We start from the raw sequence: 13,817 nt of genomic DNA, 5'->3' as shown, positions 1-13,817 counted from the left end.
ATTGCCAGGGCAAACGGGGACAGGGGACACTCCTATCTCGTCCCCCAGTGCAGCCTGAAATATTCCGACCTTAGCCGGTTTGTGGACACACTCGCTACAGGGGCCTGATACAGCAGCTTGACCCACCCTATAAATCCCTCCCCAAATCCAAACCTGCCTAGCGCCTCCCACATATATTCCCACTCCACCTGTCAAAGGCCTTCTCCGTGTCCATCGCAGCCACTACCTCACCCCTCCTCACCTCTCCGGCATCATGATAATATTCAGGAGCCTCCTCAGCTGCCTGCCCTTAACAAAACCCACCTGGTCCTCCCCAATCACTCCCGGGACACAGTCCTCTATTCTGGTGGCCAGAATTGTTGCCAACAGCTTGGCATCCACGTTCAGGAGCGATATCGGCCCGTAGGTCCCACACTGAAGCGGATCCTTCTCCTTCAGGATAAGCGAGATCAATGCCTGCGACATTGTCGGAGGGAGGATCCCTTTCTCCTTTGCCTCATTGAAGGTTCTCATCAGGAGCGGGCTCAACAGCTCCGAGAACTCCTTATAAAATTCTGCGGGGAAGCCGCCCGGGCCCGTAGCCTTGCCCGTCTGCATGCCTGCCAGCTCCCTGACTACCTCCTCCAACCCAATCGGGGCCCCCAGTCCCTGCACCCGCTCTGCTTCCACCCTTGAGAACCTCAACCGGTCCATGAACCGCCTCATCCCTTCCCCCTCCCCGGGGGGGTTCCGACTCGTATAACCTTCCGTAGAACTCCCTGAAGACTTCATTGACCCGCTCTGGGCTCAGTACTATGTTGCCTTCCCTATCCCACACTCCCCCAATCTCTCTGGCCACCTCCCTCCTGCGCAGCTGGTGCGCCAGCATCCTACTCGCCTTCTCCCCGTACTCATAAACTGCCCCCTTCGTTTTCCTCAGCTGCGCCTCCGCCTTTCCCGTGGACAGCAAGTCAAACTCCGCCTGTAATTTCCGGCGCTCGAGCAACAGCTCCCCTTCTGGGGCCTCCGTGTACCTTACTATGGGGTCCAGCTGACATAGTCACACATTCTTACAAAAGTATATATTTTCAAAAGTATTTTCAAATGCAAAATATGAAAGAAAGACATTTAAAACATTGTGTTAGAGCATTATTCACTTGTACCACTTTATCCATTTGGGCAGCAGGGTAGCACAAGTGGATAGCACTGTGGCTTCACAGCGCCAGGGTCCCAGGTTCGATTCCCCGCTGGGTCACTGTCTGTGTGGAGTCTGCGCGTTCTCCCTGTGTCTGCGTGGGTTTCCTCCGGGTGCTCTGGTTTCCTCCCACAGTCCAAAGATGTGCAGGTTAGGTAGATTGGCTATGCTAAATTGCCCTTAGTGTCCAAAAAGGTTAGGTGGGATTATTGGGTTACGGGGATAGGGTGGAAGTGAGGGTCTAAGTGGGTTGGTGCAGGCTCGATGGGCCGAATGGCTTCCTTCTGAACTGTATGTTCTATAAGTACCACTGATTTCGTCATTTTATGTGAGCGATCAGTATAAAACTAATGCATTTTCTACATGCTGTGAAATGAAAAGACATGTACTCCCTGTTGCACAGACTATTCGTTTCAAGTCCTATTTGCTGAGCATGGGCATAGCTAATCCAGTGACCAGAGAAACCCATGGATCCGGAACACATTACCACATGCAGTTGGCAAAGCAGCTGTCAGGAATATTGCAAGCGCCAGTGGAGGTAAATAATGCTCCTGAGTTGCTTTTTCTCTCTCCTGTATTCAATATTCAGTACAGTAATTCCCGAATGTCAAACTAAGACATTGAACATTCGGATAGAAAAATTAATTTGGGTGTTCACAGTTGTGAACTTGGCACTAGTAGTATATTCCAACAACAACAAATCACACTTACAAAGCAACTTTAAAAAGATGTTGCACAACATCCCAAGGAGAGTATTTAACCTAAAATTGACATTAAGCCAAAGAAGGGGCCAAAATGTTTGTTGGTAAACTAGTAAGAGGGAAGGCTATGTGTGCACGAGTGATTTTGTGAGTGCTGTATTTACTTGCTTGCTACATTGTGATGGGTGATGTACATTTACCTATATCGCATGAGAAATGAGTCGGGCATTATTTTAATAAAGTAAGTACATGTCACTGTGGCCATACCTGTTTCTGTTGGTCAGCACTGCATTGCAACAACTGCAGAAAGATATCCTGAGATGTTTCAGTGGTAATTTCAAAACAAAATGCAAGAATTTAAAAGTTGTATTTCAAAATTTTTTACAAGAGCAGACAATTTCTGACCTTCATACTTCAGATGGTGCATTGCACTTCAGATGTTTAAAGCAAGCTTCCGTGTTTCACTTGGGAAATGTATAAAGAGATAAAAGCAGGCATTTGGAGCTTGTAGATAAACAGTCCAGCAATTGAAAATACTGCAACTCAGTGTCTCCAGACCGATAACTAGCCCTGATTGTGAATTTACTCAGTGTATAATTAACATCAATTAGACTTTCTAGCCATCAGAGGGAGTTGTACAAAATGATGCATTTTGCTTTAATAGTGTATTGTTTCTGCCTTTATAAATATCCCATTAAGTTTGCTATTTCATTGAAACATGCTCACCCACATATGTGCAATATGTGTGTGGGCATTTTTCTGTCCTCACTCACCTAAATGCTCCCAAAAATTCAATGGGATCAGCAGCAAGTTCCGGTCTATAGCAAATATCACACTTCACAGTCTCGTATGTTTAAAAAGCATTTATCTTTGAAATACATTAAAATAAAATAACCACAGTTAAGTTTTCATATCCTGTAAGTTTTCATATCCTTGGAATGAAGCTATGGATTTGTAAATACTACCAATCTGCTGAGACGGTATTATCCTCTAATTTACCAGACGACTTGCCTGTTTGCAGCGAGTTGGCCTCGACCCTTCAAATGGTTATACAAAGATGAGTTAGTAGCAGAACAATACATTGTATGTTGTTTTGTTATGATGCTTCTTTACTAAGCAATATTTCCTCCATTTTTCTGTGAATATCAAGGAACATCCCCACTAGTACAATGAAGGATAATTTTTTGATTTTTAATTTTGTCTTAGTTAAGAGGAAATGTATCAAAGCAACTTCTTAAATTGGATGAGCGTTACATTAACAGGAAAAAGGGAGACACTTTACAGCGTTTGCCATGAGAAGAATTTGCACAATTGTTTATTTTCTGTATCAAAATAATTTAATATCACTCTTAAATTTTGACAGGAACAGGGCGGGATGATGGCACTGACAGAGGTCTACTGCTTGACAAACAGAGCTCGAGGGATGGAGGTAATGGCACAAAATGTGACAGCTTTCCCATGGTCACATAGATATAAGGCAAATCAAATTTAGCACGTGTGTGTGAATTGAAACAGGATGAAGGTAATTGCACAAAATGTGATAGCTTGCCCACGTTCACATAGCTATAAGGCAAATCAAATTTAGCATGTGTGTGAAATGAAACAGGCTAAAACTGCCACTATCTTTTTGATGTGAGTATTAATATGCAGGACAGATCGACTGCAGACTTCACTCCATTTATTTGAGCTGATTAAAATGCCTTCTGCCTTCTACCCTATCACAAATTTTCCCTTTTGGATTTCTCCCTTCTGCCTTTCCCTGTCTCTTTTTTTCCAGCTCGAGGGAAATGTCATCAACTTGAATCATTAGATCGGTTTCTTTTGCTGCAGACGCTGCCTAACCTTTTTTAAAAATTCATTTAGCGGATGTGGGTATTTCTTCCTAGGCAAGCAATTACTGCCCTAATTGTCCTTGAGAAGATGGTGATGAGCTGCCTTCTTGGATCACTGCTGTCACTGGGGTGTGGATATACCCACCATGCTGTTAGGGGAGGGGGTTCCAGAAATTTGTCCCGGCAACAGTGAAGGCACGGTGATACATTTCCAAGTCAGAATGCTGAGTGACTTGGAGGGAAACTTCCAGGTGGTGGAGTTCCCATGTGTCGGCTGCCCTTGTCCTCCTAGATGGTAGTGGCCATGAGTTTGGACGGTGCTGCCTCAGGAACTTTGGAGAGTTCCTGCAGTACATTTTATAGATGGCACGCACTGCGTCAGTGATGGACGAAGTGAATATTTGTGGATGGCGTGTCAATGAAATGGACTGCTTTGTCCTGGATGATGTTGAGGTTCTTGAATGTTGTTGTAGCTGCACTCATTCAGGCAAGGGGTGAGTATTTCCTCGCACTCCTGAATGGTGTCTTGTAGGTGATGGACAGGCTTTGGGGAGGCTGATGGTGAGTTATTCACCACAGGATTCCTAGCCTCTAATCTGCTCTCGTAGCCACAGTATTTATATGGTGTAATCCAGTTTCATTTCTGCTCAGTGGTAACTGCCCCCCCCCCCCCTCTCCCTGGGTGTTAACGGTGAGTGTTTCCAGCATTATCTGTTTTTATTTCAGATTCCCAGCATTAGCAGTATTTTGCTTTTAGCTGTGACAAGTGACTCCCATGGAAGTGTGATATTCTAAACCCATGACTTGACAGCAGGTCATTAACATACATTTTCACATCCCAACACAATTCTTGTTTTTGGTCAGCCCGCAGTTTGCTTAAATGGTGAAAGACATGGAGCGGAACCTTCACCATCTGGAGGAAGTCTGGGTGGGCTGATGCTTGGTTGCATTATATTGGAAAACTATTTGAACTGAGTGCACAGAGTGTCAAATGAAACTGTTCAAACATAAATGACTATTTTTTGAGCTCGCTGTTTGGTGAGTGTTTAGATTTGTTATGTAAAACATTTTCCCCTCCTTTTTTTTTTTTACAGCCCTTTGCTATTTGTAATGACTCATTTACAAATAATCTTTTAATTACTACATTTTATTTTGTTTTCATTAGCTTCTCTCACCAGAAGATTTAGTGAATGCTTGCAAAATGTTTGAGGCACTGAATCTACCGATGAGGCAAGTAGGCATGCAAGATTTATGTATCAGACTCTCACATGAATGTGCATGTCATAATGTTTTCCGGAATGAAACAGAGAATCTTATTTTACAGCAAGTTTCATGATTCAACAGACTTTACATTGGATCAGCTTGGTTTCTTGCACATATATTTTGCATATTCGAGAGTCCTCATGAAGTCAGTGTTACCTTGAAATGGGGATTGCATATTGAACAGAGGAATTCAATGGGAGCTTTTTTTTTACCTCTTTATTAGAAAATGATTGAAACACGATGAGCACTCTTCTGAAAATATGACTTGTGCTTTAAATCATTGATATATTTCCACACTGCTGGAAAATCAGGGTAAATGGTGTCAAATATTTTAAATCAAGTGGTGAGGGAAAGGGGTGAAGGCAGAAGTGCAGGAATTGAGAGATGGCCCCTGGTTGAGGGCCCTGACACCCACAGTGGAAGGCAATCCTCAGTTGTGGGAAATGGGTGAGATATCAGACCCACTGGTGTGGAAGGCGGCATCATCAGAACAGATGCGACAGAGAAAGTGCGAGACTGGAGCAAAGACTAAACAGGAGGAAGTATAATCAATGGAGCTGGTGGGCTGATACCTATCACTTGACAGCCTATTCCCAGAAATGAAGATGGAGAAATCGAGAAAAGGAAGAGTCCGAGATGGACCCTGTGAAGATGAGGAACGGGTGGAAGCTGGGAGTAAAGTTGATGTCATTTTCAAGAACAGGAAGGAGCAACATTGACAGTCGGCAATGAGCTGGAAAAAGAGCTGAGGGAGGGGAACTGAGCAGGCCTGAAACAAAAAACGTTCCACTTATCTCATAGTTATGATCCATATTGGTTTCCATGGCACCATGTTCTATTTGGAGGAGCTGAGTGGAGTCAAACAGGAAGGAGTTCAGCTGGGTGAAAGTGATGGTTGCTGAGGACTGGCTGGGCCAACACACACCTGCCATCAGGCCAAAGCTTATTTGAGACTCCCAGTTATCTACTGAGACAATGAGCAGCAATAACCAGAACAATAAGAAATCACATTAACTACAACTTTCTGCTGATGCCAGCTGGAGACATGGATCAGAGGGCCAAGAGTCCCAGAATTAATTGTGGGTATGACGGTGTAGGGATCTCTACTGGATTAGAATAGAAACCTGAACAAATATTCCAGAGAGAGTGAGTTCAGATTCCAACTTGGCAGGTTATCAATTTGAATTCAGTTTTAATGTTTTTTTAAATCTGACTATAAAATCTCATCAGTAAAAGCTATCAGGCTGTTGCTAAATAAACCCTGACCTGGTCCCACACCAACATGGTTGACTCCGTAATTGCTGTCTGAAGTGGCCTTGAAAGCTAATTTGATGAGGAATGTGTCAGCTTTCCTAGCGACAGCCGTATCCTGAGAATGAATAATCAACTGAAGAATGAGAGGGATGGCTGTGATTTGAAGCAGAGAGGAAGAGCATAAACTGGGGAATAAGTGGAGAGTGTCTCTGAAATGAAGATGTGTGAGTGAAGGACTTTACCGCTGAATCACTGATAGTGAGAGAATTATGCTGCTGTGCCACTGATGATTAGATGAACAATGGGGGTAAAGTGCAGTTGTGAAGGGTTAGGTCATGCCTCACAAACCTTATTGAGTTCTTTGAGAAGGTGACTGAACAGGTAGACGAGGGTAGAGCAGTTGATGTGGTGTATATGGATTTCAGCAAAGCGTTTGATAAGGTTCCCCACGGCAGGCTATTGCAAAAAATACGGAGGCTGGGGATTGAGGGTGATTTAGAGATGTGGATCAGAAATTGGCTAGCTGAAAGAAGACAGAGGGTGGTGGTTGATGGGAAATGTTCAGAATGGAGTACAGTCACAAGTGGAGTACCACAAGGATCTGTTCTGGGGCCGTTGCTGTTTGTCATTTTTATCAATGACCTAGAGGAAGGCGCAGAAGGGTGGGTGAGTAAATTTGCAGACGATACTAAAGTCGGTGGTGTTGTCGATAGTGTGGAAGGATGTAGCAGGTTACAGAGGGATATAGATAGGCTGCAGAGCTGGGCTAAGAGGTGGCAAATGGAGTTTAATGTAGAGAAGTGTGAGGTGATTCACTTTGGAAGGAATAACAGGAATGCGGAATATTTGGCTAATGGTAAAGTTCTTGGAAGTGTGGATGAGCAGAGGGATCTAGGTGTCCATGTACATAGATCCCTGAAAGTTGCCACCCAGGTTGATAGGGTTGTGAAGAAGGCCTATGGAGTGTTGGCCTTTATTGGTAGAGGGATTGAGTTCCAGAGTCGGGAGGTCATGTTGCAGCTGTACAGAACTCTGGTACGGCCGCATTTGGAGTATTGCGTACAGTTCTGGTCACCGCATTATAGGAAGGACGTGGAGGCTTTGGAGCGGGTGCAGAGGAGATTTACCAGGATGTTGCCTGGTATGGAGGGAAAAACTTATGAGGAAAGGCTGATGGACTTGAGGTTGTTTTCGTTGGAGAGAAGAAGGTTAAGAGGAGACTTAATAGAGGCATACAAAATGATCAGGGGGTTGGATAGGGTGGACAGTGAGAGCCTTCTCCCGCGGATGGATATGGCTGGCACGACGGGACATAACTTTAAACTGAGGGGTATTAGATATAGGACAGAGGTCAGAGGTAGGTTCTTTACGCAAAGAGTAGTGAGGCCGTGGAATGCCCTACCTGCTACAGTAGTGAACTCGCCAACATTGAGGGCATTTAAAAGTTTATTGGATAAACATATGGATGATAATGGCATAGTGTAGGTTAGATGGCTTTTGTTTCGGTGCAACATCGTGGGCCGAAGGGCCTGTACTGCGCTGTATTGTTCTATGTTCAATGTTCTAAACCATTGCCTGATTTCTCCTAAAGAAATTGGGGTGATTCAGTCTGTTTTTGCCACAATCTTCCACGTAGCAGTGCTAGATTGTTAGATGCGTCTGCATCTCAGACCGCAATAAGCTTGTCCCTCTGCACTTCCAATGTGAGAATGGGCCATCAACTTATATTGAAGGCTCTTTCTGAATTTTAACATTTTTTCCAATTAAGGGGAATTTAGAGTGGCCAATCCACCCACCCCACACACCTTTGGGTTGTGGGGGTGAAACGCACGCAGACACGGGGAGAATGTGCAAACTCCACACGGACAGTAGCTCAGGTGGGGATCGAATCTGGGTCCTCGGCACCATGAGGCAGCAGTGCTAGCCACTGTGCTACCGACTCTTTGAGTTGTCAGCTTTTAGAAACAAGTGATCAGCTTTTGAATGATATTTGTTAATATAAAAGATGTGTTAATACTGGTTTTTAAAAAAAAATAACATCACTTTTAACAAATGTAGCTAGCAGAGACCCTTCAAAACATTTGCAGTAAAATTAGTGTCTATTGCAGCAGCACTTTAAATACAGGATTCCTAGTTGTTCTTTCAACAAAGACTTCAACAAAACTAAAGTTTCTTAATCTGGATAAAGCCGCATAAAGCTGTTCATGTCTGAAAGCAGGCCTGGGAATAGAAATACAATTTGGTCAGAGAATCTGGCCTTGTTACTGTATTCATGGAATATAAAAGTCTAATTGAGAACTGTTTTCTACCGAGTTTGGAAGGAACATTTATAATCTATGGGCTCAATATTATTTTGGGGGAGGGGGGGGTGGTGTTGGCGAGCACAAAGGAAGATGGTTGTGATTGGTGGAGGTCAACCACCTCAGTCCCAGGACATCACTGCAGGAGTTCCTAAGCCCAACCATCTTCATTTGCTTCAGCAATGACCTCCCTTCCATCATAGCATCATAATGTCAGAATGGGATGTTACTGATGATTGCATAATGTTCAGTACCATTTGTGACTCCTCAGATACTGAAGCTGTCCATGCCCATATGCAGCAAAACCTTGACAACATTCAGGCTTAGGCTGATAAGTGGCAAGTGAAATTAACACTATACAAGTGGCAGGCGATGACATCTCCAACAAGAGAGAATCTAATCAACCCCCTCCCCTTGAGATTCAATGGCATTGTCATCACTGAATCTCCCACAATATCCTTGTCTTAACATTGACCAGAAACTGAACTGGATCAGCCATATAAATACTGTGGCTACAAGAGCTGGTCAGAAGCTAGGAATCCTTCAGTGAGTAACATCTCCTGACTCCAGAAAGCCTGTCCATTATTTAAAAGGCAGAAGCCTGGAGTGTGATGGAATATTCTTACCTTGCCTGGATGAGTGCAGTTCCAACAACAATCCAGATGCTCGACACCATCCAGGAAAAAGCAGCCTGCTTGATTGGCACTCCATCCACCACCTTAAACATTCACTCCCTCCACAATCACTGATGAACAGTGTGTACCATCTACAAGATGCACTGCAACAACCCACCAAGGCTCCTTTGACAGAACCTTCCAAACCCACACCCGCTACCACCAAGGGCAGCAACAGCATGGGGACATCACCACCTGGATGTTCCCCTCCAAGCCAGATACCATCCTGATTTGGAACCATCTGGCCATTCTTTCAATGTTGTTGGGTCAAAATGCTGAACTCCCTGCTTAACATCATTATGGATGTACCTAGATCACATGGATTGCAGCGGTTCAAGAAGGCAGCTCACCACCACTGCCTCCAGGGAAATTAGGGGTGGACAATAAATGCTGGGTTAGCCAACAAAGCCCACATCCCATGAAATAACTTTAAAAATCGACAATTGAAGCTTCCAAACCACCAGTAATATAATTTAAGTGAAATACTGTGAATGCTGGAAATCTGAAATAAAAACAGAAAATGCTGGAATAACTCAGCAGGGTTGACAACATTTGTGGAGAGAGAAACAGAGGTAACTTTTTGAGTCCAATATGATTCTTGCAGGACTGAGGAGAGGTAGAAATGTGATTGGTGTTATGCAGTTGAAAAATGAGTGCGGCGGGGAGGAATCGAAGGTTAGTTAAAGAGCGGGGCATTTAAATACTAAAGATGTCGTGGAACAAAAGGCAACGGAAGTGGCAATGGCCATAGTAAAGAACGAAAGCATTGGTACAGTATAGGCATTAATGGCAGATAAAGATCAGCTTTGCCTCAAAGCAAAAGCATGAAAAGAAGTTACAAACTAGCATTTGGCGGGGGGGGGGGGGGGGGGGCGGGGGGGGGGGGGGGGAGCGCAACTAAAAATGGAGGACAGAGTCTGAAGTTATTGAACTCGCAGTTGAATCCAAAAAGTTGCAAAATGCCTAATTGGATGATGAATCGCTGTGCCTTTTAAAAAAATGTATTTTATTGCAAACATGCATCAAAAAAGGTAACGGCAATTAAACACCCCGGGAAACAAACTTCCCAACAATCAACTATACAGTCTGTACCGATTTCCCCCCTTTTTCACCTCCTTCCCCCCCCCCCCCCCTCCTGCGATGAACAGCTCCTCAAACATGGTCACAAACTTCCCCCACCTTTTCTCAAACCCCCCCTGCTGAGCCCCTTAACTCCTACTTTATCTTGGGGGGACCTGCTGGAATTCTTAATGCTTGAAAAGGTCAAATTTGAACTGGGGGGAAGGATGGAGGGTCCTACAATTCATGGGCGTTATTCATTATGCACTTTCGAGAACTGGATCACATCGAACATTAGGGGGGTTGGGGGCTGGGAGGGTTGGGGGGAGAGGGACTGTATGTGTTAATGGTGACTGGGTGATTCCTGATTCCTTTTTGTCATTTGTTTATGTTAACATGCGGGCCAATGTCTGGGGTTTGGTGGGAGGATGGGATCGTTGTTACTGATATGGGGATTGACATTCCATTCGTTACATTGTTGGGTGTAAATTTGGGAGAAAATGTGAAAATGAAGAATAAAAAAATATTTTTTAAAACTCATACTTTATCTTCTCTAACCACAGGAAGTCATACAGGTCACCCAACCAAGCCACTACCCCCTGTGACGATGCCGACCGCCACTCCAGCAAAATTTGCCGCCGTGCAATCAGACAGGCGAAGGCCACGACATCGGCCTTCCTCCTCTCCCTGAGCTCTGGCTTCTCTGAAATCCCAAATATCGTCACCAAAGGGTCCAGGACCTCCACCTCCTAAGCGCTGTTCCTCTCAACTACAAATTGTATTCCATATCAAAGTCCTTGTGCCTTCACGTGCACTAGGCACCACCCACCAATAGGTGGGCTCCTTAAACTGATCAGCCAAAATAGTCCAGACAAAAACTGCATTTGTTAAAAAGGTTACATGGGGTTAATGGGTTACGTCGATAGGGTGGAGGCGTGGACTTAAGTAAGGTGTTCTTGACTCGATGGGCCAAATGACCTCATTCTGCACTGTAGAGATTCTATGATTATAGATTTTCCACATTGGATCTGGTAGCGAAAATTCACAGCAGCAACTTACCTAACGTTTTCCAAACCCGTAACCTGTATTACTTAGAAGAAGACTGAAAGAACAAGGGCAGCAGAACCTGCCAGGTCCTTTCAAGCTACTCACCATCCTGACTTGGAAACATATTGTCGTTTCCTCACTGTCACTGGATCAAAATACTGGAACTCCTCTCCTAACAGCATATTTTTCCTACAGCGATTTACCTACACCACATGGACTGTACGGCTTCAAGAATCAACTCACCATGACCTTCTCAGGGACAGTTAGGAATGAACAATAAATCCTGGCCTTGCCAGTGAATCTAACATTCCCAGAATACATTTTTAAAAATTATTTTCAGGAAAGCCACTCGCCAACTTTAGATGTGTCTCCAGTACCAAGCTTAATAGTGTCATGGGAGTGTCCCTTTAAAAATATTTTTGTCTTATCACAAGGCTTCAGTGATGTTATTGTGTGGGTGGAGCTGGGCTGTGGCTCTGGGAGTTGATTTTACTTTCACTTTGAGTTTGAATTGGTTTTGTTCTGTACAGGTTGAAATAAGTTTTTTTTCTCTTATCTGCATTTTAAAAGCTGTTTCCAGGCTGCTTGATCATTTGAAAAGGAATAACTGTTTTCTGGAAGAAATTCAAACCTGCTGTTTTGGAAAGGAAACAGGAGCATCCATACCAGGTCTTTAGAGTGCTGTGTGCTGGGCCACACCTTTGAAAAGGGTTTTCTGGTTTATGGGATCTTGTTATTAAATTGGAACAGCTTAAGGGGGAAATTTATCAAGGGTTATACATAGAGTACTGTAGCTGTGTGGGGTATTTATGTTGGTAGTTGATAAAAACGCTTAACTGTGTGTGTTTATAAAAAAATTAACTAAATTTGTCGAATAAACCTTGTTTTTGATTAAAAGTGCTTAAGGCCTCTGTTGAATAACACCTGAAAGGAAGGCCCTTGTGCTCATCGTAACCAAAATAAATAAACCGTTGTAGGTCAGGTGAACTCCATGATATACTTTGGAGTTTTCTAAACCCTGGCCCATAACAATAGTTGACTCTGAATGAAATAAAGGGAACTAAGAATGGTAATATATGTCAGTGCCACCCATATCCTGAGAAGGAAAAATAAATTATTGTACATTCAGTACTCAATGTCCGCAATTTTTGTTTAACAATAGTAAATAGCAACAAAAAAAAGCCTTTTGTGATGATGTATTCTGATAACAAAATGCATCATGTGTATTAGACCATGGAGACCACAAGCTCTGCTTCACTCCCTGACCTTTCTAAAGCTAGGATAGCATTTTGGTTTCAATGCCAAAATGATTATGGGGGTAGTGGAAGGGAGGGGCGACAGGGGGGGGGCGGCTGGGAGAGTGGGTGGGAGGGGGGAAGGAAGGGCACATTGGGGGAGGGTTGTAGCTGTGTGTTGCGGATGGAGAGAAGTAATTGTTACTACTCCTGGTCCTGTACCTCGTATTTGGATGTTGATTAAAAGTGACCTTCATAGTAGAACAGTTTGTTGACGCTCGCTGACTGTTGAGTTTTGCACAGCTTGAGCGAGGGCCACATGGAAGCTAGTCTCAGAAGAGGGAAGAAAATGGGCCAGGAGTTGCCAGTGACTGGTTGGTGAAGAGAGCTACTATAAAAAAATGTACACGTGTTTACAGAATATATGGAGACATAGTCATAATTTGTCATCTTATCTAATTGTAAAGGTGTGTCTCAGTTGTTAAAACAAATTTCATTTTCCTTGCAGATTGCGTATTTTTGACAGTGGAGTGATGGTAGTTCAGCTGCAGTCTCACAATGAAGATGAAATGATTGCTTCAGCAGTAGAGACTGTAAGGAATTTTCCTTTTCATAATCAATAAACTAATGTTTAAACAACCCAAGTTTTAAATAATCAGCCACAGGATATTCAATAGGGGCGGTGATCTACCAAGATGTGATGCCAGCCTAATCGCATGAACGACGCCATCTAAGTAATGTCGCAAAAATGCGTGGAAATATGTCGGTGTGAATACAAAATCGTGGAAATATGTCGGTGGCAATGCAAAATCGGGCAATATTGGATTGGCCGCATTTTATGCATAGGATGTGATATTCCATTCTGTTCACCACAATGGAACTGAATATCGAGTGCTGTGCATAACAGGCAGCCAATCTGTTTACTGCCGTGGTGTGAGCTGAATCTCTACCCCAAAGATTTAAAAGAGCACCAGTTTTTTGAAGCATATTTCAACAAGCTACAACACTTCCACTCTAAATACCTGTCCCCAAAAAGGGAGGTAGCATGCAAACTGCACCTAAATCAGTTGCCCACTCAAAGGTGGCAGGAAAATCACCAAAGGTAACTTGTCTTTTCCTCCTGGAGGAAAATGCCTCATTTCTGGATATGGTCGAAATGTGAAACTTCTTATATGGAGACCTGTCCCTACTGCATGCACAACACGTTTAATAAAACGCCAGAGCCTAAGTACTCAGCTTTTTTTTTTTTAACTACTGCCCAGCTAACTAGTTTGTTTT

General features: G+C 43.7%; 1 protein-coding gene across 1 annotated transcript in view; it reads left to right on the top strand.

The window, feature by feature from the left end:
* Positions 1 to 13,817, top strand: part of vps36 (vacuolar protein sorting 36 homolog) — a 61,840-nt gene that overhangs the window by 45,469 nt on the left and 2,554 nt on the right. Inside the window, exons 9-12 of the mRNA XM_072477083.1 lie at positions 1,578 to 1,712; positions 3,239 to 3,304; positions 4,873 to 4,937; positions 13,048 to 13,132. Coding sequence (XP_072333184.1) covers positions 1,578 to 1,712; positions 3,239 to 3,304; positions 4,873 to 4,937; positions 13,048 to 13,132 — 351 coding nt within the window. The remainder of the gene's footprint in view (positions 1 to 1,577; positions 1,713 to 3,238; positions 3,305 to 4,872; positions 4,938 to 13,047; positions 13,133 to 13,817) is intronic.

The sequence above is a fragment of the Scyliorhinus torazame genome, chromosome 15 (assembly GCF_047496885.1).
Source record: "Scyliorhinus torazame isolate Kashiwa2021f chromosome 15, sScyTor2.1, whole genome shotgun sequence".
NCBI lineage: Eukaryota > Metazoa > Chordata > Chondrichthyes > Carcharhiniformes > Scyliorhinidae > Scyliorhinus > Scyliorhinus torazame.
This window is presented reverse-complemented; position numbering and strand designations above follow the sequence as displayed.